This window comes from Acanthochromis polyacanthus, chromosome 15, assembly GCF_021347895.1.
Source record: "Acanthochromis polyacanthus isolate Apoly-LR-REF ecotype Palm Island chromosome 15, KAUST_Apoly_ChrSc, whole genome shotgun sequence".
NCBI classification, from domain to species: domain Eukaryota; kingdom Metazoa; phylum Chordata; class Actinopteri; family Pomacentridae; genus Acanthochromis; species Acanthochromis polyacanthus.
The window spans coordinates 33,422,728-33,450,361 of NC_067127.1; the positions used below are offsets into that span (position 1 = coordinate 33,422,728).

At 39.3% G+C, this 27,634-nt stretch overlaps 1 protein-coding gene across 2 annotated transcripts in view; it reads right to left on the bottom strand.

Annotated features, from left to right (window-relative positions):
• LOC110970813 (kinesin-like protein KIF20B) overlaps positions 1-27,634 on the bottom strand; it is a 98,034-nt gene that overhangs the window by 53,723 nt on the left and 16,677 nt on the right. For both annotated transcript variants that reach the window (XM_051959748.1, XM_051959747.1), the window contains exons 14-30: positions 27,102-27,212; positions 25,693-25,832; positions 24,547-24,667; positions 21,912-22,074; positions 20,704-20,870; positions 18,904-19,380; positions 17,415-18,616; positions 15,922-16,060; positions 14,599-14,721; positions 14,365-14,425; positions 13,735-13,860; positions 12,806-12,936; positions 10,793-10,948; positions 10,213-10,380; positions 7,917-8,051; positions 6,973-7,077; positions 362-571 (exon numbers count right to left, since the gene is read on the bottom strand). In XM_051959748.1, the coding sequence (XP_051815708.1) occupies positions 362-571; positions 6,973-7,077; positions 7,917-8,051; positions 10,213-10,380; positions 10,793-10,948; positions 12,806-12,936; positions 13,735-13,860; positions 14,365-14,425; positions 14,599-14,721; positions 15,922-16,060; positions 17,415-18,616; positions 18,904-19,380; positions 20,704-20,870; positions 21,912-22,074; positions 24,547-24,667; positions 25,693-25,832; positions 27,102-27,212 (3,735 nt within the window). The remainder of the gene's footprint in view (positions 1-361; positions 572-6,972; positions 7,078-7,916; positions 8,052-10,212; positions 10,381-10,792; positions 10,949-12,805; positions 12,937-13,734; positions 13,861-14,364; positions 14,426-14,598; positions 14,722-15,921; positions 16,061-17,414; positions 18,617-18,903; positions 19,381-20,703; positions 20,871-21,911; positions 22,075-24,546; positions 24,668-25,692; positions 25,833-27,101; positions 27,213-27,634) is intronic.

The following is a 27,634-nucleotide window of genomic DNA, read 5'->3' on the forward strand; positions in this document are numbered from 1 at the left end:
CCTCCACAGAACATGGCTGAAAAATGAAAAACTATCATCCCCGAAAATTCCAGAAAATAATTGAAAAAGCCCATGTCATCTCAGGCTCCTGCTGCAGATATCTGGGGAAGATGTATTTTTTTTGGGAAACCTAGAGGAGAACATGGTGTACAAATGTGTGTTTGCACAGTGAGATGTTTTTATGTGTACTATGTTTGGGACATACAGTAGGAGCAGTGTTCAGAAAGGGCAGAGGATATGAGAATGTTCAATTGATTTAAAGTTCAGCCTACTGTACTGATGAATCATTTTCATGTACGTCTGGTTGTACGAAATTCAGTTCAGCGTGTGTGGATGTCTCTCTCGTCTTATTATTTCTTACCTTTTCCATCTCGCTGCTCTTCCTCTTGCGTGCAGAGCGGGTGATTTTGACGGTGACAGCGCTCTCCTCTCCCTGTCGCCGCAGAGCCATGCGGTTCGGCTGCAGAGGGCTGAAGGAGATCTCCAGCTCCGGCCGAGGGAAGCGGCTCGTCCTGCCGTTTTCTGTGGAAATCTCAGAGGAGTCCAGCACCGACGGACAGCCAGTCGAACTCTGCAGGACCACAAATGATAAACAGGTTGAGGGGTCATTTTACTGTCACTTAGGAGAGGAATGTATCTGGCTCTGGGGATGAAGACGAGTCTGCATGTTACTATAAAAGTTTGTCATCGTATTCACACCTGTCCAACTGCTGCTGAGCTGGATGATACTCAACCCACAATTTCAAAGTTTCTTTTCAAAGGTATTCATGAATTAGACACTAGATGTTTTACGAAAACATTTGTCTCAAACCATTCTTTTATATCTTCGCTGTATTTTGTTCAATATAAAACACATTTTAGGGCGCCCAGATAGCTCATCAGGTTGAGCGGGCAAACAGCGATTAAAGTCCCTGACACAGCAGCCTGGGTTCAATTTCAGATTTGCTGCAGGACTTCCCCCATTCTTCTCCCTACTTTCTTGTCTGCCTTTCGACTAAACTGTCAAATAAAGCTAAAAGAAAAAAATTATTTGTAAAAAAAAGAAAAAGAAACATTTTAGTTTTTTAAACGTTAATTTTGAAAATATAGAAAATAACAGTTTAACAAACAACTTTTGGGCGTAAATTTTGCAGCGTATAAGTGCTGTGACTGGCCAAGTGCAGCAGAGAAAAACGTTTCTTATAAATTGGAAGGCGTCCAGCAGTGCCATCATCTCAAAATTGGCAGAAACCAGCGGGCTGCTGGTACAACCATCTACCCTGGCAGCAGGTGCTCTGGAGTGATGAGTCAAAAATTGTAAGTATCTGGCACTTATAGAGAGACACTATTTTGCCCTAGGGCTGAAGAGTGCTACAGGCGAAAGTGAAGCGTGGTGGAGATTCTCCGTAGATTTGGGTTGCATCAGAATAAGCTGAAAAATAAAGGCAATTTTATATGTATTGCACAACTCCATCTGGGAGGCATGTGATCATTCCAAAATTCCCTGTACAGCATTACAACAAACCCGAGCATATGGCCAGAGCCGTAAAGGAACAAAGAACAAATAGCAATAATGCAACAGATGGTGAGGCCCTCAAAGAGAGAACTGTGGGGAGTTTTCCAAGACACTCTGTAGCCGTAGGAAAATCAGAATCTGAGCCGTTTCAAAGATAAAGGAAGGTCACATCAAATACGACTTACTCTAAACTGCATTATGGATTATGATCACTGACCAATTAAAACAATTAACTACAATATTTGGAAGGCATTCTGACTTTACAACTATTTTCACAAGTCCCGAAAATGTCTGTACTAGCCTAGCTTAGCTAGACTGTATTCCCGTTATAAGGGATATACGGGAATACGGTCTAGCCCTCCTCCATTGACACATTTTGACAGGTTTTCAAGCTCCGCGCAGATCAGACCGAACCAATCAGAGCACCAGAGGCGGGAGTTAACGATGCGTCATCTTCAGGGCCGAGATTACCCATCTAACACCTGTGCACCTCCCGCATACAAACAAAATGGCGACCGCAACAGAGCGAGGTTTCTCTCGTGCGCTTTCCTCTGTTTTGCATGGGCTGAATTTGTCCTTAAAACCTCAACAAGAAGCAGCTCTTAAAGCTTTTCTTTTTAAAAAGGATGTATTTTTAATTCCGGCAGGCTGTACGATAGAATGCGTAATGCTGCCCTCCACTGTTGAAAGGGAGAGCTTAGATTTTCCTCAGGACCCCTGTACGGCGAAGGAAGCTGTTAAAACTACAAAACATCATGGCAGAAAGGCAATTGTTAGGCCGCTTAGTGATTGCGTCACACATGTGTTACGCTGATTGGCTCTCTCCAATTCAAGCTGTGATCGGTAGTCCCGCCTCTGGGCTAGATTTGGTTCAATGGAGCAGTTCCAGGCTGTCTGGTCCCCAGGCAATGTCTGTACAGAGCTGCATGTATGAACACGAAGAGATTGCAAAGGATAAAAAAACAAAAACAAAAAGACATCCTTATGGGATCACACCAGCCACGACACCCATCAACCTGTTGATGTTCCACTCAGTACTCAATATTACACTCCTTTATCAGCACTCAGTGCCCAGGGTTCAAATTCAGCCTTCTTTTTGCTCTCAACACATCTGCAAAGTTTCATGACTGTGTGTTGCACAGCTGCATCCCCATCACATCGACAGACAAATATCAGCCAAACAAGCTTTGTGGTGTTTTCCTGCTTTGTTTGTATCTCAAGGATCACATTTCTTGACATGATGACACACAAGGTTTTCCTGGCTCTGAAAGGGTCTTTTGGGGGCGACTACGCATGGCAATAAACATGGTTGCTGCACACAGTAATGAGTCTGTGTTACATTCCTCTGTTATTCCTGACAATTTGACAAACAAAAACCACTAATATGTTTAAGAAAACTGGTTTAAATCAACTTCATTAACTTTACTTAGAAATTCTCAGTTCACATCTGATTTTGTTTCGACTAAACACTCTTTAGGGGGCGCCAAAAACTCTGCTATGCTGGAGAAACCAACAGATCAATACAATCAGATTCAAAGTAAAAACAATACCATTCACAAAAGACAATTGAATGAAATAGTTCTATTTACAGATATAGCTTTTACCTGAACCGTTTATGCACAAAGTGAACATAATGATTGGATTTTAAGGATTTAAAGGTCACAAAGTAGTCCAACCTAAACTCCTCTCAATCTATAGCTGGAAAGACATGAACACAGAGTGCATATGAAAGACGGGGATAGCAAACATGACGTCATTTGTCAGTTCGTGGACCACTTTGAAGCATCAAGCTTAGAATATGGTCGTCACCATCTTGTTTGTTACTCTGCCAAGGAACGGCGGAGTTATGCTACAGTCGACGTACGACTGTCCGTCTGCTTATCTGTCAGTAACATTACTCAAAAACGGACTAACAGATTTGGATGAAAGTTTCAGGGAAGGTCAGAAATGACACAAGGACCAAGTGATTACAATTTGGCAGTGATGCAGCTTATAGTCTGGACCCACAGATTTCTTCAAGATTTCTGTATCACTGCAAGATAGCGGCGCAGCGTCACTGTAACCATGACAACAAATGAACACAGCTGATGATCACATGATTGTGATCCTACTACAAATCCACCGCTGTGGACTTATCAGGACTTATTCGTCAGAAATGGTACAAGGAACAAGTGATTAAATTGGTGTTTCTAAGTCCCATCACTTCCCGCCGCCCGCTACATATGTAGGTCATGCGATTCGGTATCTGTACATAATGTATGCATGCATAACACACGCCTGTGCTCATCATTTTGTTTGTGGTTACATCTATATTAAATGGCCACATTCTGTGTTGCTGTGACTTCTGCCACAAATTTTTTCAAGGTTTCTGCCATCAGAAAAGATATAACGACTGAGCAGCCTGAGCAGCGTATTGTGTTCTCTGAATGCTTTTCTTGTTTAACATTGGATGTTACAGGTGTCAAGTGAGATGCAGATGTTGAGGTCTCAGAGAGGACTCAGGCTCATTATGGCCCTAAGGTAACAAAGGTTTTGAAGCAGACAAATAAAGATCTTAAGAAGAAACATTATAAGTTAACCATATGATTATGCTTGCTGAAATATATATACATTTTTGAAGTGTTGATTTGATTAAAGTAATGATTCAGATGATTTATTATGTTCAGATTGAGAAGAATGATTTAAGAAGTGATTCTGTGTGAAGTAATCCTTGTTTAGGCTCTGTGTGTGTGTGCAGGCCTCATAGGCTTGTGTGTCCAGGCCTTAAGAAAGCAGAAGTACAGTAAACAACAGTCACCATGACTCGGCAGCCACAATGACATTGCAGCCTCCTCAGAAAAAAGGGAAGTTTGGGAAAAACCCAAAAGGGTGGGCTGAAATGTGTGTGTGTTAAACAGAATGTGGACACTGTGTATTTGCTGTAACAACATGACTTCTGTATTACAACTGTATGTGATGACAAAGTTGATTGCAAAAGTTAGACGGTGTTAGAGGGCGTACCTAGCCAGTTTTGTGTGTCTGGAGAGAGTATAAGAATGGGAGAGCAGAGACATTATAGGGGAGTCGTTCGCCGGAGCTGCTAAGAAGAAGCTGCAAAGGGAACTTAGCCGGAGTTCTGAAGAATCTTCACCTTCCTCTTTTGCCCAAGAGACGGGAAGACGACGCGGGACTTAGGCTCCAGAGATCGCTGAGGACATCGTTGGAAGCAAAGTCTTTTTCTGACTTTGTTCAACAAGCGAAGACCACACTCTGCCAAACGGAGAGTCCTAAGAGGTTCTGCAGTTATCCAGAAGAAACCAATAGAGGGAAGAACCGACTACACTCGAAGAGGCAAAGGAGGCAACAGCACCGGGCTGTTCCCCTCCCCGGGGCTGGGAGACCCAGTGACCCACTGCAGCCTGAACAGACGAGGGCTTTTCCATCACCACCATACCACAGAGAAGACAGCTGGAGCGTAAGCACTAACGTTCCAGCCAATTCCAGAGGTAACTGCCAGACCACGATTGGCTTACAGGACTCCTCCGCTCCCCCCTGCCGAGGGATAAGATCCTTTTGTCCACAAAGAAGACATCGTACCGAGTCCTCCGGACAACTGAGTGCTTTTCCCAGACGCAAGACAAGACCGAGTGATACGGTAGTGGCCATGCTGTACGCTCTCTCTCCTAAATTTAATAATTAGAGAGGATTGTCAGGTACGCTCAATTTATTACTTTAGTCTCATTTTTAATCAGAAATAATTAATTGTTTTAATCATGAATTGATGCTGTGCTCTTGCTAAAATTTGCTTAATAAAACGCTCTATTGCATTTAAAGAGAAGCCTAATGAAATTATTATAAACCACTGAAAATCTGCATAGTGGTAAAAAGTTAAGTTGATTGTGTGCATTCAATCCAATGGTTCTTAAAGGTTACTTAGTCCAAAGTGAAATTGTTTAAACATTACCCCTGAGGTTAGTTCTTTCCAAACCTCTAAAACGAACCCAGGAATAGCACCAAGTGCAGGCAAGTCCTTAGAGAGAAGCTGACCAATAACGAATGTGAATGATAGATCAATTCTACCACTAGAAAGGCTGCTTGGTAGAATAGCATTTATCAGATAAGAGGGGTGAGACATTCGGATGCAAGGCAGTTAGAACCTGGGCGAGTATCTCTCGATTCCAGCTTAATTTATTCTGCTGAAACCTGTTAGGTGGAATACTAATAGGCAGATAGAATCTAACCCTTTAAACGGAGAGCTGGACCAACTTTAACCTGAGGCAAGGGTTAAAAAAGGCTAGACTGGCGAACACAGGCCAGGGATGGATTTGTCTGAGAACTCAAAGTCACAGTGCACACCCATACAATATTGGCCTTTCAACCACAAAGTAACCACAGCTGCTGTTTTACTCTACATGGGGCCATGCTGTATTGAAAAAGACTAGAAACTGGTGACCTGAGACCATAAACTAAGAAGAAAAATCATAAGTGAAATTTGGGTGATTTTCTCACTGACTTCCATACAATCTGACTTATTTTTGCAACTCCCCTGCTGGCTATAGAAGGACAATGCGATTAAGACGCTGACTATATTACAGACCTGGAGGCTACGTCAATGTTTTATATACAGTCTACAGGTGTGACATGGGATTTCAGATTCGGTACACAATTATTACTGACAAAACAGCAATGTACCTGTGTGTCTTGCAGTAAAAAAAAATAGCATTAATGACATAATTGGGTGTAAAAACTTTGTCTACAGGACAAGAAATCATAGCAATATTTAGTCATTACTATAGAGGTCTTGACTTGTTGACAGTGCAACCAGAACCATCAATTTTTTTCAACAATTTCTCTTCAACCACCTCCGATTTTCCTGAAAATTTATGGCGTAAAGTATCAGTATTTATGAAGACGTTTGTAAAATTTTAGCTTGATATAGCAACAATTTTTCCAGAAAAATATTCCATAAAAATTACCTGTTGACGCATTTTATGTACATTTTTGAGACTATTTTTAACAGCAATATTAAAGCTATTAAAGATAGAAGCCGAAATTTTTCACGTTTTTCTCATTATGCTGCGATTTTGCACAAGTAGATCATAAAATCATTCATTAAGGGTGTGATAAAGCCTGAAAAAAGAATGAAAGGCTATCTGAGATTGAGTCATTTTCTTATAGACTTCCATGCAATCCAACATATTTTTGCAACCCCTGGCATGATGTTAAAAAGAACATTTCTATGCTTTCTTCCATTTTCAGACATGGAGTCTACGTCCATCTTCATACGTAGTCTATGGGTGTAACAGGGGATTTCAGATCCAGAAAACAGTATTTGGAGCACAGTGATGCTGCTGGACCTCAGAGGAAGGAACAGGAACTCCATTGTTGTATTTAGGATGTTCCAGTCTGACCATCTCTGAGCTCACTGGGGAATCTTTCACACATGAAGTAAACTACAAAGCTGTCCTTTCTATGTTCGTGTCATGTCATGAGCTTACCTGACTGCTGACCGACGCTCTCGTATCCCTCCTCCCTGACTTCCTGTTGATGGTTTCACTCTCAGGTTTGCCGACCAGCGTGGCAGGGCTCTCATTGTTTTCAGTCTGTCTCGGGCAAAATAAGAAAATCAGAATCAAAAACATGCCGACACATTTCAGATTGATGGAACACAATCATACATGAGTGCTTCCTCCATTTCTGGAGGTTATTTCTCACAAAGATGATCCACAATCCAGAAAGGTGAAGGCCAGCTACACCGACATTCAGTAAATAAACAAGCAATCTGTGTAGAATCACTGAAGTTCAAATAAGAAATTCAAAGACAACCAAGTCATAAAGGTCTGTCTCAGCTCGACATTTTTAATCACTTTAAAATATAGAGAAGAACTGATGACAATCTGTGAATAAATAAAGGTGAAGGTGCAGCAGGCATTTCCAGTTGCACCGACATGCATTTTGGTGGTTTCAATCCAATCCATAAATTTTGTTTCTCCCGCTGTGTAATTTAACCTCACAAACGATTTCTGAAAAACACAGAAAAAAAAGCTGTATTCAAGTGCTAAACAACCAAAACCAAACATCGACCCCCACCTTTCTTATCTCTGTCATGTGTGCTCTGACCTTTTCACTCCTGACCTGAGCACAAAGGAAAATCCCACATCAGTCATAAAAAAAAAAATGTAAATGCAACACGGCAAAGCACACTGCTGCCTGGCGCGCACCACAGGAACCTTTAGCTTCAATACAAGATAACTACAAAGCTGCGTATTGTGAGACTTCATTGAAATTCTCTGGCATTTGGAGAAATTCATCCCAATGTGCCAGTGCTTTATTTTCCATTTACGACAGATTCGTACAGAAAAGTAGGAAATTTTAAGCTTCAAGCAGGTATTCTTAAAGTACTTATAAAAATCGGAAGACAGAAACATTCTGAGACACTGACTGGTGTAACTGTGTCCTCCTGTTTGGCTGTTGAGGCCTGAAGATCTTTCTTCAGTCGCAGAATCTCAGCTTCCCTCTCAGACAGAGCGGCCTTTAGCTCTGCCAGGCTGGAAGCAGCATCAGCTCCATCAGAACTCTGCAACAAGACGTTCATGGACACTCAGGAAGTCCGTCGCCTCCAATTGTATGTACCCAACAACATAACACCCTGAAAGTTACACAAAACTTGGAGGTGCACTGCTCAAACTCAGACTCAGAGTGAGCCTGGAAACCTACTACAGGTCCAACCTATGTCCAGTGGCAAATATACAATACAATCAGCATTTAATGGATAACTCTGGAAATTGAATTGTATATGAGAAACACATAATGTTTCCAAAACACCATCACTGAGCTTTCTAACCTTCAGTCCACCCTGTAAACACAAAAAAAGTGTTAGATTTGATAAATATGACAGACTGATGTATGGAAGATGGAGATTCAAGAAAAAGTCAAATAATAAATTGATAGAAACAGACTCAACAGCTATTTTGCCTAATAATAATCTAATAATCTTCTTTTATGTGCTGCACCCAACAGAAAGCTGAAGGGTTTGTTACCACGATTGAGATTAATAATCGATAATTACACAGCCCGACTTTAACCCTCCCACACATGTGGAAAGGCAACCGGTTCGATTCCTTGTACCTGCTTTTTCACAATATGATCCTGGTCTCCTGTGCCACGACTGAGGCAACAATCTGATGTAAGAATACGAGAGTTTCACTGCAAGTATGTTCATGGTTGTGTCAGTGAGGAGTTGAAAGGAGGTACTAGAGTTCAACAGTCACATTTCACTATCATTTTACTGCTATTTCTGTATTAAACTGTATTATGTTAAAAGGTATTTCTAATATTTTGCTTCCCCATTTACATAAAGAAAGAGGAGAGAGTAAAAGAAACACCATAATTTGTTCCATAATTTGTTATACCTTTGATCATTTATTAAACAACTTCACTGTCCAAATTGGAATATTGTGGTGTATGAAAGCATGCCTCCTTACAATCTTCAAATATAGAATTTTGAAGACCATGACAGCATATCTGTTGTTAATAATTAAAAGGGGAACAACAATTCAAAACAATGCTTTCAATTATCCTTGGTTGATTAGTGCTGCAGCTTGGATATTTCCATGCAGTGGCAGGTTTCTGCACTCTGTCACACTTATTGAGTTTCCTTCACATCATGAGCTGCGTTTCCGATATACGTATAAAATTACCTGCAGTTCTCCCCCCAAATTTTTTTGCTTGTTACACATTTTTAAATCAACACTGCTCTGCATCAATTTGATACGGTGAATCACTGCAGGCTGCCCTTCACACTGTCGGTTTTGTTGTTACGCTGGGGATAAAACTAAATTATGTAAGTGTAGGAACCAAACAGGAGCTCAGTGGGGACAAAATGTGTGAGAGGAAGCAGCAGAAAAGCAGCGCGAAAAAAGGTGGAACTACTCAAATTAGAATGGAAATAATTCTCATTTTTACCCATCTTTCTTTGTTAAATTTTGCTTACAACCTGCCCTTTTTTTCTCTCCTTACACCAGGTTTCATGAATATTGCAAACACATTGTTTTTAAGGTTCTGCTCACCAAATAAATCCTTTTTAAAGTGTAACTAAACACTGACTAAAGTGGGTCAGAAAACTGTTGATCCAGTGCTTTCTGCAATTTAAAACTTCCAGTAAATTAATCTAAACCCTGATCTATAATGTCTCAGCAGGTCTTTTCACTGATTGGTGGAATATACCAGGACTTTCTTTGGTTACTGAAGTTTGACCAATCTGATAAAAGCCTATGCAGAAAGTCAGCAATATTTATGCAGCACATTTAAAACAACAGCTATTGAGCCAAAGCGTTTTCCAGTGGAGAAGATCTGCATTACTGATTTATCTAACAAGTTTAAATATTAAGGTTAAAACCCTACAGTATAATTTATGATGTGAATTTGCCAGAGCAATATAAATATTACAGTTAAAACTATAAAATTACAGAAAATACTAAATGACCTCAATAAATTAAATATTAAGGCTGGAGAAGGATGTCATCTGACTCTCAGACACTAACACTGTAAATATCAGCATGCATGTTGGAAATTAATTTGCTATAATAGTCACTTTTTTTTTCTCCCACCTCATCAGCAGCTTCTCTTCATAACTGAAGCATAACTAACAGTAAGATGTTCCACCCACATTAGTTTCTGTGCTGACATCTCATTTTCCCCAGTGCCTGGCACTCTAATCTTCCCTATGTTATACTGACCTCTAGTGGTGGCTGTGTGATATTTTGCTGTAGCTCTTTGATGAGTTTGTCTTTCTCTGCTTGGCTGGAAACAAGCTTCTGCAGCTGGATCTCCAAAGCTGCCACCAGAGTGTCTCTCTCCCTCCTCCACTTCTCCATGGTTTGGTCCTTTTCAGTTAGCTGGGACTCCTGATGCATAAAAAAAAAGAGGATTCATGCAAAATATAAGGAAGAAAATACTGATTTTGTTGTGCAGGTGTGAGTCAAAATGAGGGAAGAATACAGATAGAGAAACTAAAAGAAGACACTGATCAGCAATCATCAAAAAAACTAATGCTTTGTGTAGAAAATGAGAAAATAGCTACTGTTTTGGACTACATAACTACATGTGGGGCAAAAACATAATGCTACCCAAAAGCAAAACAAGTTATCTTCTGTTTTGGATGTGTCAAAGTCAAATTGTCAGGCTTGTTGTCAGATTAGGGTCCTTTTAAGCTTTCTTCACTGCAGGTGGATCCGTCTGCTTTGAGATTAATGCCGACACGTTGACATGTTTGTACGTTTTAGAAAGAGTGTAACCTGTAAATCACCCTCTTCTTACCAGCTGGCTGTGCTGTCGAGTGTAGCGTTCTCTGTCTTCTGCAAACTTCCTCATCTCATGGTTCCTCTTGTCCTCTGCCTCTTTAGCTTGGCCAATAAGGGACAGTTTCTCCTCCAGCCACTTTCTGCGCTCAGCCTGGTGTTTGTCTGTACATAACTATAAAAAGCAACATGTTTATTGATAATAATAGCACTTTCAAGATGGCGGATGGATGTCTGCACTTAGAAATAAAATCCTAATACTAAGTTCTCATCAAAAAAAAGGGGTGGTAACCTACTATTTCAAGTTGAAGGTTAAGTCAAGCTGCTCTGATCTGACAACATCAATGTCATTAGTATGTATCAAAGAACATAAAAACGTCTATCGTCTGTGGGCTCAAGACTCGGCCTGCTGCGATTAGTCAGAATATTTGATCACATCAACGTCAATGTTACTTTTTCTAAAAAGTTTCAAATCATTCACACATCACTGAACATTAAAGTTTTAGAAACTAGTGGCTGCAGCAGAGTCCAGCTTCCAGTGTAAAGACTTTGAATGCGCAGGAATACTTAAAATGTAGTTTCTACACTGTGCACAGCAGCAGCAGCAGAACGCACGAGCACATTTACAGAAACCAAACGGGAGTCATTCTGGAGGATGCACTGCCAGAAAATCCAAAACCACTTAACATTTTGTGTGTTCTTTAGCAGGGAGAACTGTAATATCTATTGTCTGTGTAGCTACCAAATACACTCATAAAGCTCAGAAAATGGGAAGGATTTTGGATTTTCCCTACATTTTTTTCAAGTTTAAATAGATCCCCCTTTCATCACAATGCAAGCTCAGAGGTCTTTTCCACATACACATACATTCACACTCACGGACATACATATATTTATATATACTGAAACTTACACTACCGTTAAAAAGTTTGGAGTCACTTAGAAATGTCCTTATTTTTGAAAGAAAATCATTTTTTTCAATGAAGATAAAATGAATCATAAGTCCAGTCTAGACATTATTAATGTGGTAAATGACTAGTCTAGCTGTAAACGGCTGGTTTTTAATGGAATATCTCCATAGGGGTACAGAGGAACATTTCCAGCAACCATCACTCCTGTGTTCTAATGCTACATTGTGTTAGCTAATGGTGCTGAAAGGCTCACTGATGATTAGAAAACCCTTGAGCAGTTATGTTAGCACGTGGATAAAAGTTTTCATGGAAAACATGAAACTGTCTGGGTGACCCCAAACTTTTGAACGGTAGTTTATAGATCTATATTTATATATTAGAAGAATTTTTGGCTGAGCAGTTAAAGTATATATGGTCATTTGGACGGAATTCGTTCAAAATGATAATTCAACTCTCCTTTCTCCAGTTTCCCTTTTGAGGAGGGTCAAATTTGAGGAATTTGGGAAGCACTACAACATAAGGTTAAGAAAATTTTTAAATAAATTGTTAATTTGATTTTTGTAAGGAAACAATCACCCAGATTAATCAACTAATCAGCGAAATAGCTGACGATCTCATCAATAGTAAAATAGTCTTTGGTAGCAGCCCTGTTCAGGACAAACTGCTCATTTACTGTAAGTCCTTATTTCTCTGCCAAGTGAATGCCACGTCAACTACCTGCTGATGATCACATGACTGCGATCCTACTACAAATCGACCTCTGCAGACCACAATATCTTTCAAGATTTCATCCATCAGAAATCATACGACTAAGCAGACTTGGTGTAGTACAGCGCTCTTTGAGTGATTTTCTTGTTAAAAAAATATTCCTGTATTCATATGCTGATGAGTTTTTTTTCAACAAATGTACACAACCCGGTTTCACCAACTTTTTGGATAACTAAAACTTCACAGATAAACTATGTACTTTAAGAAAAATACTACTTTTTATCTATTTATCATCAATATTCCAACAGAAATGCGTATTTCTTAATGTGTCTACCACTTGAAGTCCATCTGAGATCATACGTTTCTTGTCCTGCCATCTCACATAACATTTGGAGACAATTTCAGCTCATTACCTTCAAGCTTTCCTGAGCTTGAGCAGCTTCCTCTTTAGCCAGTTTGACGTCATCTGATGGGTTGTCGACTACAGGGTGTGTTTCGCTTCCACAGTCCTGCTTCAGCAGCAACGCTTTCAATCTTTCCAGCTCTGAAACCAGAGAAAAAGACATAATTTCTGCAACATTAAGACTGCATTCAATTCAAACACTTTATTTATCCCCGAGGGGCAATTAAAAAGGTATAAAGAGCAGCATCAACAAAGAACAAGACAAGAACAAACAGAACATCAGACAATAAAACCAGTTCTATAATTAAGCATTGTTATTATTGTTACATTAAGCAAGCATTACATTCACAGACGACAATTATTTTTAGTGTAGCTTCATACATCTTTTTCTTCACGACTCCAGCGAAAGCTTTTACACCGATAGGATAAAAAAAGTGGAGAAAAAAAGCAGAATTGCTGTCCTTGGTCAAGGGACAGACTACATTTCCATTTATCGTATAAACTTAAATTCAAGTTCTTATTAAAGTTTTGTTTTAAAGTTAGTTAAACTGTCAAAAGGCTCCACATTAAAATTGTGTGAACTTCTTTCCTTATCTTTTTGTCATTTCTCTACCTTACTGTGTAATCAGAAAGGCCAGAAAGCTTATTTTATCCATTGCACTGGCATTTTGGTGTCCCACATTCCTTTTCTTGTACTTGTGGCGACCAAACAGCGACTGATCTACCGACATGTATTTGGTATCAAATCAAAAAGTCTTATTTCTTTGAGAAGATGTACATGTCCAGCTTCGTTTAGTGTTTTAGGAATACTTCACTGCTGTTTGCAGGGATAAGAGGATTAGACTAAGCTGTCCATATGCCAAGCTCAAAACAATGAATCCACTCTCTTCACAAAGCCTTTGTTTGCTCTTCACTTTCTTCTGTTTGTTTTGTTCTTACCATCAGACAGCTCCTGGATGAGGTTTAGTTTCTCCTCCAGGACCTGCTCCATCTGCTCCTGCGTCTCCTCCTGCTCCGTCAGAGCCAAACGCATGTCCTCCATCACACGCTGCTTGGCTTCAAGGTCTGTTTACCAAAAACACACCAAGACAGACACATGCAAAGCTACAGGGTCACACTCAGCCTGCACAGAGAATGCAGAATTTACGGCAGTATGTTGATCCCCAGGGATTTACAGCTGCTCTAGGAAAAAAAAAAATCAGCTGCAGTGTTTTAATGACTAGTGAAATTACGTTTTCACCCAGTATTGTAATTCTAAGACAAAAATAAAGACAACTAACTGTTGAGGTTGACACTGAATGGACTAATGGGGCTCAAATTGAAATCTAAACACCAGAGCTTTGGTTTTTATCGGTTGGTCAGACAAAAGACACAATGTGAAGATGTTATTTTTGGGACTCTGGGAAAAGTTTTCCTTTAATTCTTCAACACTAAAAGATCAATATTTATACACAAATTTGTTGAAGAAAAATGAAAACAAAAAGGATGATTTTAAAAGCAGAATTCTTGTGACAAACATAGCAAAATGTTTTTTTTCTCTAGAGCAAGACAACTAAGTACATGTTCTACCTTTGCAGGCCTTCTGGTAGCGCTGGTGAGTCTCATCAGACTTTGTGTTGGATGACTGTTCCTAAAGGAAGAAGGAAAGGAGTTGATGATGTAAACAGGAAAATGGCACCAACATAAGTCCAAAGAACAGTTGTCAGATTTCTTACTGCTACACAAAAGGAAAAACACAAACGAAGCTAAAGTCATGAGATTCAGTCGATAAAGGTGGTAAAAGTGAAAAACACATCATTTTACCACTTTGAGTTGCTGGATTGTCCTGTCTCTGTTGGTGAGGTCAGACTGAAGCTGCTTCTTGGATTTCTCCGAGTCAGCCAACTTCTGCTTCAAAGATTTCTCCTCTTCTCTCATGGTCGAAATCTTTAGAAGAACACAGAAAGTCGTTCAGTTCGAAGCACAAGTTCAAACAGCCTGGCAAGTGAAGCTGTTTTTCGGGCTGCAGCTTCCAGGTCAACTGGTTGGTCGATACGATCTCATCTGACCAGTTTCTCATTGGCTGGACATTCACTGGTCTTACACTTAGATCAGGGGTGTCAAAGATGCGGACCGCAGGAAGACATTAACTGCAAATTGTAAATTAGTAAAACTATAAATTTAAAATAATTTCTAGACCATGACGAGTTGTTTTGACCATAAAGTAAAATACTAGATTGTTCATTGTTCTTTTGTCATTTTGTGTCTCATTATTGAAATATTTTCTCATTTTTGTTGTTAATCTGACTTTTGCCATTTGTCTCATGTTTTTTCATTTGTTTCTTGTTTTTGTCGTTTTGTGTTTCCTTTGTGCCTCGCTTGTTTTTGTCTTGTGTCATTTTGTTTTGCTTTTTGTTGTTTTGTGCATTGTTTGTGTGATTGTGTTTTTTGTCTTGCTTGCTTTATTTGTCTACTTTTTCGTTTTGTTTCTCACTTTTGTCACTTTTTGTCTCCTTTCTCTCATTTTTATGTTGCTTTGTAACTTTTCTATTTTTTTGTAACTTTTGTTTGCTTTGTGTTGTTTATCTCATTATTTGTCATTTTGTTTCTCGCTTTTTGAAATACTTTGTCTTTTTTTGTCTGACTGTTGTTGTTTTGATCATAAACTATATCATTCAGTTCCAGATATCTGTGACTAAATGTGTTGTTCCTTTGTGTCAACACTGATCTGTAAGCTGTAATGCGAAAATGATAAACTGAGGCATAATGTTTCTGAAATTGAACTTATTTTTCTTCAGAAATTTCAAGTTGTTCATAATGTTGTGAAAAAAGATAATTCCTTAAATGTGAACGTTTTCAGAATGTACATTTTTGCACTAAAACAAAGGAAACACGTTGAGTTGTTACTTAATGGTTACTATGCTGTGATTTTACTGGTCCGGTCCACTGGAGATCAAATTGGGCTACATCTGGCCCCTGAACTAAAATGAGTTTAACACCCCTGGAGTAGATGATTTATCAGCAATAAGCCAATATCTATTCAATATGTTGTAAACTCAATACTCTGTTCAAAGCAGCTGTAAATTATAATGGAAATAAAGCATCAGGATCAGATGCTGCTTCTGCAACGCTGAATATTGTTTGTACCTCCTTCTGGACCTGCTGGATCTGCTTCTTGTAATCAGCCAGTTTCTCTCTGAGGTCTGAAGAGTCGTCCTCTTTCCTCTGAAGGTCGAGACCGAGGCTCTTGACTTTCTCTGAGTCCTGCTTGGCTTCTTCTTTTAGTCTGGGAAAGTGAAGTAAAGAGTTTTTCAGCTGTGGTACAAAACAACATCACTGCTCTTCAGACTTTTTAATGCAGTGGTTTGATTAACAACTCTCACTGGACACGAAGGCATTTTAGAGGAGACGAAGAAGAAGGTTTCACAGAGAAAACAGGTGACAAATAATAATGCAGAAGTGAAGAATTTATCTGTTTTTTTCTGCTCAATGGAGGATCATTTCAGAAAGGAGAGGACTGTAAACTCCAGTGTAACAAGACATTTGATAGAGAGACTGTTTTCTGGCTGGTAAATCTAGCCTGTTAGAACAGTATTACATTTAAATTGTAACTAGGTATTAATCAGTATGTTGAGGGATGTTCCTAATAAATAATTTTCTCATTCACTAAATAAGACAACAATGAATTGAACAGTCAGAACTGAACACAATTGAATTAACAAACTTAAATATTGTCCAAAAAATACTGTCGGTTTAAAAGCTACTTGAAACCATTAAGTTCAATTATTAAAATATAATTCTTTTTATTGGAGGTGAAATATGTGGCTGACGACTCACTGAATAAAGGTTAATCAATAACATTTCATTCGGACACAGCCTATGTACAACCATAATTTAATTTTGGTAATTTACAAATGACCAAATTGCACTGCTGTCATGGTGGCTGCATAACATTTTAGACACAGCAGTTAACGTTTTTAAACATACGTTCAAACCTGAGCGACGGCGGCAACTGTAACCACAATAGAATAATAAAAAACATCATGAAGGTCTGTATTAATTACTGTTACACAAGAGAGCTATCGCGCAAATTGTGACTTACCGAGAGAGAGACAAATAAAAATATAACAAAATGAAAATGTAATGTCTCTTAATTCTTTTGAGGAATGACCTTAACATGGGGATGCATGAAGAAGAACTAATACAAAGCTGACCTTGTGTCCCACAGAGATGCATTTAGGTCTAGACAAAATGCATCACATACTTACTGGCTCTGGGAATAAACTATGTGTGAGCAGTAAAGTACACTAGTGATGCAATTAGAGTAATATTCTCAGCTCTGATCTGAGTTTATGATTTACACTTTAAAAAAGAAACAGCACTGGCCATCATCAGTATGATCAGATGACAGCAGAGGCGTAACCCAAATTTTCAACACAAATTTTGAAAACAAGCAAATTTAGAAAGTCTGTGAGAGATTTCCTTCAGAACAGGGTCTTATAGAGCAGGAATATTTTAGGTTCTACGCTGTGAACGGCCGTGCAACTTTTTAAGTAAGATCATCTCAATGTCGACAGACTTACCGAGTGTCAGCGGAAAATAAAATGAACAGTCAAAGGCCAAACTTTAATTTCATTTACCTGCTGATCTCTTCGGCTTTCTTCTCCAGCTCTGCGTCCTTCTGAGTGATGGCTTCGTGGGCCACAGCCAGCAGCTCCCTCCGTCTTTCCACTTCCCTCCGTCGGGCCTCCTGGACTGCTTGACACTCCTCCTCTTCCTGTCGTTCCTGGGCCTCCTGAAGATTTTTCTTCAAGGATGTGACCTCGGCCTCCTTTTCCAGCAGCTGTTTCTGCAGCTCTGCCTCTTTCTGTGCAGATGCTTTCTCTATCTCTGCTAGCTTCTCCTCCATCTGTGTGTCCTTTTCTTTGAACACTTGCTCCATTTCTGAAGAGGGAATCTGAGCTGCAGCTTTGCTGGAACGCTCCTTAGTTTCCTCCATGTTGGAAATCTTTACCTTCAAGGATGCAACCTCAGTCTGGAGGTCAGAGTTCAACCTCTTGAGATCTTCTTCAGCCTCAGAGTTAGAGGTTGGACCTTTAAATTCAGCTTTTTCTAGTTTGGCCTTGAGCAGCTCTGCAGCTTTCTCCTGCTCAGTGAGCTTTTGTTTGAGGTCATCCAAGTGTTTGCCGGAAGTCGTTTTTTCTTCCCTCAGTTTCTGCTTTACCTCCTCCAGCTGCTGTAGTGATAATACTGCTTGTTCTCGTAGCTTCTCATTGAGCTGCTCTACCTGCTTCTCTGAGGCCTGAGTTTGCTGCTCCAGCTTCAGTCTCAGCTGCTCTACCTCTTCCTTAGTAGCCTGTTGTTGGCTTTCAAGCTGGGATCTGAGCTCCTCTAGTGGTTGCTGCGATGCCTCTTCTTGCTCCTGAAGCTTCTTTGTCAGCTCCTCAACTTGCTGCTTTGAAGCTGCTTCTTTCTGATTCAGTTTCTCAGTAAACTCTTCCAGCTGCTGGTCTGTGATCAGCTGTTTCTGTGTCAGCTGCTGTTTTATCTGTGAAAGCTGATTCTCCAGCTCCAGGATGTGTCTTTGTTGGCTGTCATTTTTCTCTTTTTCGTCAGTTAGACACTTCCTCAGCTCTGATGCTTCTTGTCTGAGCTGATCATTGACACCATCAGATGATACCGTGGAGGTCTGCAGCTCCTGTTTCAGTCGTGCAGCTTCCTCAGTCAAGGTGTGGATCTGGGAAGATTTCTCCTGAATCTCCTTGGACTGATCATCCAGTCGTGCTTGAGAAGCTTGCAGTTGGACTGAGGCTTGTTCAGCTTTCTCTGTCTCGATGGTAACCTGTGGAAATTTGACATGTTTTGTTACAATATTTACGACTAAAACGGTTTGATAAAACACAACGAATATTACTCCAAAACTGTACATCAAGCTAACCTCAAACACTCAAATAACAAAATTTTTCAATACATTCTCTTGGGGGGGGGGGGGATTCATCACTGAGTAATTCTTGTGAGAAATCCACTGCAAGGGAAACTAGCAAATTTCATGGTTGTTACTTTCTTCTTTTGAGTCGTAGATTTCCATATAAATTCATGTTCAAAGTGGAAATTGCGACTGAGGCTCACCAGTCGTTCTGAGGCTTCCAGTTTGTCGTTCAGCTCTCTGACTTCTTGTCGAAGTGCATCGCTCTCCTGTTGCCTCTTTTCTTTCTCCTCCACCAGCCAGCTAATCTCCTTCTTCGCAGCCTCCAGAGCGGACCAAACCTCCTCTTTTCCACTCGTTTCTTTGCCAAGTGCAGCAACTGCATCCTCTCTGCTTTGCTTCTCCTCTGCGAGTGCTGTTACAGCATCCTCCTTGGCTCTTTTCTCAGTCTCCAATGCTGCCGTGGCGCTCTCTTTTCCATTTCTCTCTTCTTCTAGAGATGCTTGCAAATCCTTTATCCTTTGCTTTAGCTCTTTTAGTGCAACAGTGGCTTCCTCTCTTGCTTTTCTCTCCTCTTCCAAGGATGCCAATGCCTCCTCTTTACCTATAGTTTGGTACTGCAGAGCGGCGAGGGCGTCTTCTCTGGCTTTCTTCTCCTTTTCGAGGGCAGTTAAAGCCTCCTGTGTGATTGGAGTATTGGTTAATGCCATTAATTTGTATTCTAACATACAAACAGCACTGTATTCTCAGCATTACAAGTTCTGTGTAGCAACGGGTGCACTTGAAGTGAATTTTTTGTAGAATCAGCTGCTTAGAAGCACTTGTTTGTATTGATTTATCTTTTAATGTCAATGTGGTTTTTGTGAGGAACTTCTTGACAACACCAGAAAACAGCTGATTGAGTAATAGTGACTGGATGAATTCCACATATTTACCAAGTAGTAAAGTCACTTCTACCTCAGTAAGGCTTAGTTGCGTGTACTGAAATTAATTAAAATACAGCAAAAGCCCAATAACTGCCCCTTGAGAAACACAGTCATGCTCTATTGCCGAGGTGTATTATTCTTTTCATGTTAAGTTACGTCGCCCTCAATAAATGTTAAATATTTACATGCTAACCCAGGCGACTTGTCTATGACTAATAACTACACACACATGTTTGACCCGATAACAAACCTTAGGCTAAAACTATGAAAACCAGTGATGGTCTGCAGGTTAGAAAGTCATTAGTTTAACTTCCTGAACACATGAAAACATCAGAGCTCCCTGCAGCTGCTGATGTACTACTGAAAACACACTGACCTCTAACAGGTTTAGCGCTGACGTTGGTAAACTGTGGAAGCACGATAATGAGAATTTTTGTAAATTAAGAGATGTCTTTCCAGATAAAACTAGAATAATTGCCCTGTGGTTGAGTTTGAATATATTTCATATGATAGGGACGGTGCAGGCATTCCCAATACAGAGCATGAAGCTCATGTGCTGCAAGGAAGGTTTATGGCTAACTCTTAATCCAAGGTGGCCTTTTATATACCCAGTAAATAAAAACTACTGATAGGTAAAAATGCCTTAAGCCAGCCCTTGATCTCTATTATGAAAGACTTTATATATGTAATTAACTTGATTTCAGTTGGTAAAAGGTCACAAAGTCGACAGTCCCTTATGGAGAAAACTCACTGTCCAAATTTAGATCTACAGTGTGGTGTTTTACATTTACGGTGCTTCGAGCTACTTCTGTCTTTGAATATAGCTGGAAAAAAGGCTCTGGGGGTAGAACTGTGTGTCACCACTAGTTGATAAAGTTGTTTAAATCAGTTAATTGTCAAGTTCATGTGAACAGTTTTTCAAAATTTAAAGAAGTTCTTTCTAGGCGTTTCTCAGATATCGTGTTCGCATGAATGGAACAGAAGGTCAGACAGAGTCCTAGCATAATATATTATTAGGATACTAAAAGACATCCTGATCTGTCTTTTTGTTTGTGTTCCTCTTCTAAGGATTCTTACCTGCAGCTGCTCTTTCTGACGTGAGCTCCTCTCTTTGACCAGCAAAGAGCCGAGCTCTGCCGTCTTCTGCAGGTCTTTCACTTGTTTCTCCAGTCGAACGACTTCTGATGACTTCTCCTCGAGCTGCGAGAGAAGTCTAGTTTTCTCCTCGTCCCCATGAGCTTCACCTAGTTAACAAAACAGAAAATGAAGAAACAGGATGTGAAAAGAAGGCCAGTGGTACCGACTGTCCATTCTGACCGTATTCCAGGAACACAAATTATTACTTTGAAAATACATTTTACGCAGTCAAAATAACAACTACAGGTTGCTCAGCTGCTGACATTCTTTGTAGCTTTTTTGCTTTTTTATTCCAATTGAATGTGATATTTTATTTAGAATACATAGAGACAAGTATCAAGTAAACAAGGAAATAATATCATAGATGCATACATACAAAACAAACTCATGAAGCAACTGTAATATTCCACAATTCTGGAATAGGTCTACATATTTGACAGAGTGAGAAGAAGTAAACAAACACCTATTTAAACCCACCCCTTTTCCATAAATTGATTGATAATTTTGAGTTTCCTGAATATTTATATAACATATAGAGAGACAGAGATATATACAGAGAGATAGATAGAGAGACAGCGAGAGATAAATCGATAGACTGATAGAGTGATAAATAGGTCAATAGACAGCTTTGACTCCATATACTGAAACACAGAAACATTTCCTGGTGGCGCTTCAAGTTCTGCAGTTGCGTTTTTCTCTTAAATCATGGCTGGCCTCGTACATTATTCGTGCCATTTGATATCCCACCAGATCTGTGATTCTGAATCATTTTGACTGCAAGAATACAGAGTTGGCGTGTTCCAGATACCCAGCTTCAGATCGGTTCACCAAAAACAACAAATACATTCACAGATTATTTGTTATTTGATTTGTGTTGCTAAAAAAGCCTCTACGTGAGCAGCTGTATTAGGAGTTGCTTTCCCATTTCTAAGTCATGCTCCTTAGAAAACATAATTATGATGTGGCTGAACTGTGCTGGGTCTAACAGAAAACATCCACAGAGATCATGAACTCTTCTTGTTGGATGTTTTTGGGTGACTCACTCCTCCAGAATCTACAAATGTTTCCGAAAAAAGAGGCCCAACTAAGTGTGTATTTTCCTCCTGCGATACAGATTAATACACTGACTGACTCATGTATTTTTTTACCGTGTTGCTTGTGAGGCTGCTGCTCGTCCACCTCCAGCTCCTCTATAGTGTCATTTTTATCTGCCTGAGCTCCTGCTCGACCTGAACCTTGACACATATGAGCAGCCTCAGTGGAGTTCTTCATGCCCACCAATTCAGAGGAATATGAGTCCAGAAATTTGTCCTGCAGGAGGAAGAAGACATCAGAGACATTCAGTGAGCACATCCTCACAATCACAAATCCAGGTCTGGCAAGTTCAACCACATCCATCCAACTATAGCTACATGGATTCTCCTAGTGAAAACCTTTGATATTCCCTCTACTCGCAAGGCAAAGCGGTTCCAACAGGAATTGTGGTAATTTAAATAGAAAGCTGTAGGCGGAAGCAGGTCAGAGACAGGTCAAGCTCAATGATTAATGCAACTCTGCTGCCGAAAACCGGCTGGGCTTGTGTTAAGTGTAGAACCTTGTCGCTGTGATACATATCAGATACAGCCTCCGCATATTCTGTCTCATTTCTGTTTTATAATCATTAACCCTATGAACTCAAGGCTATTTCCATGGTAATTGTACTCCTCCCTTTACTTTTAAGCTCCTATCTTGGTCATTAGAAGGGCTGATCATACGTGCTGTATCTTGGTTTTCCCAGAACCGTTGAGGCTATCCCTAGTTTTCATCATTTGTTATGAATTTACATATAATTAACCTGTACATCAATGAAAAAAAGTGTTAAATAGTTCTTACATGTATCTCATGAATGCAATAAGAAGCAAGGAGCTCATTTTTCTTGTGTCAATCCTACATTACAGAAGTTTGTATTTATTTCAACACAGAAAACTAACTTGTATCATCAGAGAGGATAAACTCTGCGGTGTATTTTCATGTATGGTGCATTTGTGACAACAGGGACTCTGAAACTTATTCAGTTGACAAGCTGAAAAGAAACGAGTGAAGATATGATCTCGTATCTGCTTTGTTTGCATAACATAATTACTTTGACGTGTACAGGTATGTGACGAGTATCATTACAAAGCTCGGGTTTCTATTTCTTGTGATAGATTTTTTTCCGCCTCTGCAATTAGGGATTCCTGAGTAATTCAAACAAGAGCAGTGCGGAGATTGAGTACGTTTTCTTTTTACTAAGGCCGAAAATGTACTTGATTTATCACCAATATTTGAAAAAATGCCATTAGCACACTGTAAAGGCTACAATTTAGACCCGTTTCATGTCATAGATCATTTTAGTTTAGGTGCCACATTCAACCCAATTTGATCTCCAGTGGGCCGGAGCAGTAAAATCACAGCATAATAACCTAATAATAACCACAACTCCAAATTTTTCCTTTGTTTTAGTACAAAAAAGCACAATCTGAAAATGTTCACATTTTAAGAATTATCTCTCTTTTCTTTTTTTTTTTTACAAAATATTATGAACCTGAAATTTCTTAAGAAAAATTCAATTTCAGCAACATTACACCTCAGTTTATCATTTACTCACTACAACTTACAGATCACAGCGTTAATTAAATTGCACAAAACATTTATTCTCAGGTATCTGGAATTGAATGATATGGTATTTTACTTTATGATCAAAACAACAAAAGCCTGACAAAAAACAGACAAAAAACAAGACAAAAATATTACAAAAATGAGATGCAAATGACAAAAACAAGACACAAAACAACACAAAAGAGGACAAACAAAAACAAAAGATTACACAAATAAGACCAAAATGACAAAAGTGAAAAACAAAATGACAAGTAGACAAACAACAAAAGCAAGACAACAAAAAAAAACACAAAACGACACAAACGACATACAAAACAATGAACAAAGTTAAACACAAAATGGCAAAAATAAGACAAAAACACATACGACAAAAACGAAACAAAATGGCAAAAACCAGAAACAAAATGATGAAAACATGAGACAAATGACAAAAAAAAGACAAAAACAACAAAAACAAGACACAAGAGGACAAAAGAACAATGAGCAATCTAGTATTTTACTTTATGATCAAAGCAACTTGTCACAGTCTAGAAATTATTTAAAATTTATCGTTATACAAGTGTACAATTTGCAGTTAATGTCTTCTCTGTAATTTTTACTCTTTATAAAGTCGTATCGCAGCCCGGTTTGGACTCTCTGGAGGGCCGGTTTTGGACTGCAGGCTGCATGTTTGACACCCCTGTCAGAGTGTTTATAGACAGATCCAAATAGCATTTAAAAATATATTTAAATACATACTGGAAAGGTCTCATCTTTGCTTTAGAATATAGAACAGGTAATATTTTGATAGTATTTCTTGTGTAATGCTCAAAAATGACCAAACTGAAGTTTGGCTTTAAATGAAATCACAATTAGAATTATCTGTACAATTAGTTATTTTCCTTAAATCGCATTTGCAACGCCTCGTCACACAAACAAACTAACATCACTGGAAAGGTCAAGTCCAACGGTTTCATTGCATATGTGCTGCTAACAGATCAAATCAACCAAGAAGAATTTAGATGCAACGTGAGTTCTAAGGGCTTCTATGGATGTAAATTGAACCTAAAGTCAGCTTTAGCATTTACAACAGTGACCTAATAAGTAAACAAAACAATGAATGCATGTCTTGTGATTGTGATCCAAGGGAAAGAAAGGTTGTGTTACCATGGCTTGTGCATCTTGGCTGGGTCCAGCTTTGGCCATTTTGTCCGTTAGATTTTTGAAGATCTCCAGCCTCCTTTCAGCTTGCTCCTCCAGGATTTCTCTCTCCCTCACCAAGCGGTCACTGACCCAAACACATTAACCATAAAACATCAAATATAATCTTCCTAATAAGGCCATAAACTCTGCATGCTTCTTGTGAATGGTCATTTTCTTATGTGCAGCTGAAAGTTATTATCAGTGAAAATTAACTCTTTGGGAGAGCAGCACGTCCTTCACTGGCTTTGGCCACAGATCACTCTCTGCTCGACACCAAAGATGCACAGAAAATGAAGATTTTGTTTCAGATGTAATATATTACTACTACTACTATGAATAATAATAATCATAAATAATAATAACAATAATTATAATAAAAATAATAATAAAATAACAATAATAACAATAATAATAATATTCATAATAAACATATTCTAGCAATGGAGAACACCAGGACTCTGGATTCTCCCTGTGGTCCTAAAGCCTGTTTCTATTGTTTTTGTCATTGTAGAGATTGTGGTGGACAGAAAAAGCTTTTTGGAATGGTACAAATTCATTTATGTAAAATATTATTGTGACTCTTCATAATTTTGTAAATAGTTGTGCAAAAACGCCTAAAAAAATCCTGTATTTTAGTGCAAATGGTGGTATATAACTGTGTTAACTGCTAAATTTGTACATTATTTGATGACAAACAATTTATATTTACATTATAAGTTCTGAAAAAGATTCATTACACATGTTTATGGTGTTCACAGCAAAAAAATCAAACTTTTTTCTACCCGGACTTTGTATTTTTTCTATTTTAAGTGAAGTGTGTCCATACATTATATCAAAATGTATAAATAATTATAGAATCACACAGGCGAGGTTGTGCTGAAAAAAAAAAGATACCAAGCAAAGCAAGATTAAGGTGAAATATAGAGGTAAAATCAGAATTAGTCAAAAACGGACCTAAACCCCCCCAGGGCCCTAAGGGTTAAGTGAACACAAGATGTTATTAGAAAAGTTAGCAAAGAAAACACAAACTACAAATGTAAAAGCAGAAAAGGGTAGGCAAGGCAGCAAAATATCACAGGGTTGATGGAAAACACTTAAAAAGGGTCTCACTCATAGTCACTCTGCATCTCAGAGAAAAGCTCTGAAAACTCTCTGCTGATTTCCTCCCTGACTCGAGCCTCCATCAGCAGAGTCTCTGCTCGCTCTTTCTTCAGCTGAACCTGCAGCTGCTTCAAAAGCGCCGTCTGCCTCTGAGGAACAAAACACACAGCAACCGACAATTATTAGGCACAAGTGAAAAACACGGGTTCTTTACGCATTCTGCACAGTTTGATTGAAGGTAATTTCCAAGACAAAAACACAGCCATGTGAATAAACAACCAGACAGAGTCTAACAACCATCTGCAGACCATATTTCTTAAGAAACTGAAGGGGCATGTTCACTAAAAACATTACAGACATCTCAATATGTCCCGAAGAAAGAACCCTTTAAGCTCTCCAGGCTACAGTGCACTTTATAGTATGTGTCTACATGATCTACTGTTGCCACGTTTCTCATTTATTAACCACGCCCGACGGGTACGTCGTCGGGGTTATTGCATTCAGTGCGGTATCTGGCTGGGTAAGTATGTATGCATGTATGTATGTGGCTATGTCCGGTCCGATATCTTTGCAACTGCTGAAGTCAGGATAATCAAACTTGGCACTGAAGATCAGTCTAAGGTCCCCTGCTCAGTTGTGGAGTTACAGGTCAGCAGATCAAGTAGGGAGGGAGATACGTACGATGATCAAAATTGAGACATATTGCATCAGTTGTATAGGGAGGACAGGGTTTTCGCCAGCAGAGGGCGTGGTTCTGCCCTCTACTGAGGGCTCATCGAGTTGTCCATATAAACAGCTGTGCAATGCATTCTGGGAACACACTGCATTTTGGGAGACTGGGCATCACGTTGAGCACTTATAATTTACATTAAGTTGAAGTCTCTGCTAATTTATGCAAACTGGGGGCGTCCAGCATAAGTTACTGACTCTAGAAACTCCTGAAAAACTAAAGAAAGCACATGTCAATCTAAAATGAAGACAGATTTGGCAGCTGCTTGACTTATTTATCACCTCAACTGTTTTCAGAAATGCATTTGGGTTAAATATTTTCCTAATGTCAGAGAAAGTTTCCAAATGAGCCGTCATGTAGGCCCAGTTTGAAATCCAGCAGCAGACATTGAAGTGTTTTGTCCATTAAGACACGGGTCAAGTTGGATATCGTCTGTATCAGTCTCTGCTTTTAGGCAGCAATCCCTTGCAACACTGTCAAGCTGCATGGATATCAAGCGTCCAATGCTAGGAAGTGGCATCCAAAATAACATGTTATACCCACTCTAGAGGCCAGTGAATGCTCTCAAATTGTTAATTTTATCCAAACTTCTTGTTGCCTCCCTGAAGTATCAAAACAACTCTACTGAGTCAAGCAATTACTTGCAACCTTTTCATTAAAAGGGCTCATTTAATTAAAATCAACTGACCTGATGCGTCTTTTTACAGATTACAATTTTATCGTCGTTTTCATCGCTGTCTTCTTCGTTGCCAGTTTGATCCATGATGTCGTCCATCAGGCTCTCATCATTCTCATCCTCCTGCACAAAATATTGTAATAGAACAATGATTTATTTAGTGGTAATTCAAGTCAAGTCAAGGTTGAAAACACAGCAGTAACATTTTAAACTCAAACAGCACTCGTGGCTCGTCCTGCCGTTTTCTGTGGAAATCTCAGAGGAGTCCAGCACTGACAGCCAGCCAGTCGAACCCTGTGGGACCACACATGATAGTAAGGTTGAGGGGTTATTTTACTGTCCCTCAGGGGAGGAATGTATCTGGGTCTGGGGATAAAAGTGAGCCTGCTCGTTAGTATAAAAGTCAAGTTGCCGTAACAGTCATTCTGTTCACACCTGTCCAACTGCTGCTGAGCAGGAAGTACCCCACAAAGGTTCAAGGCGATAAGGGCACAATTATTACTGACAAAGTGTTGTACAGTATGTCTTAGAAATGTAAGTTTAAA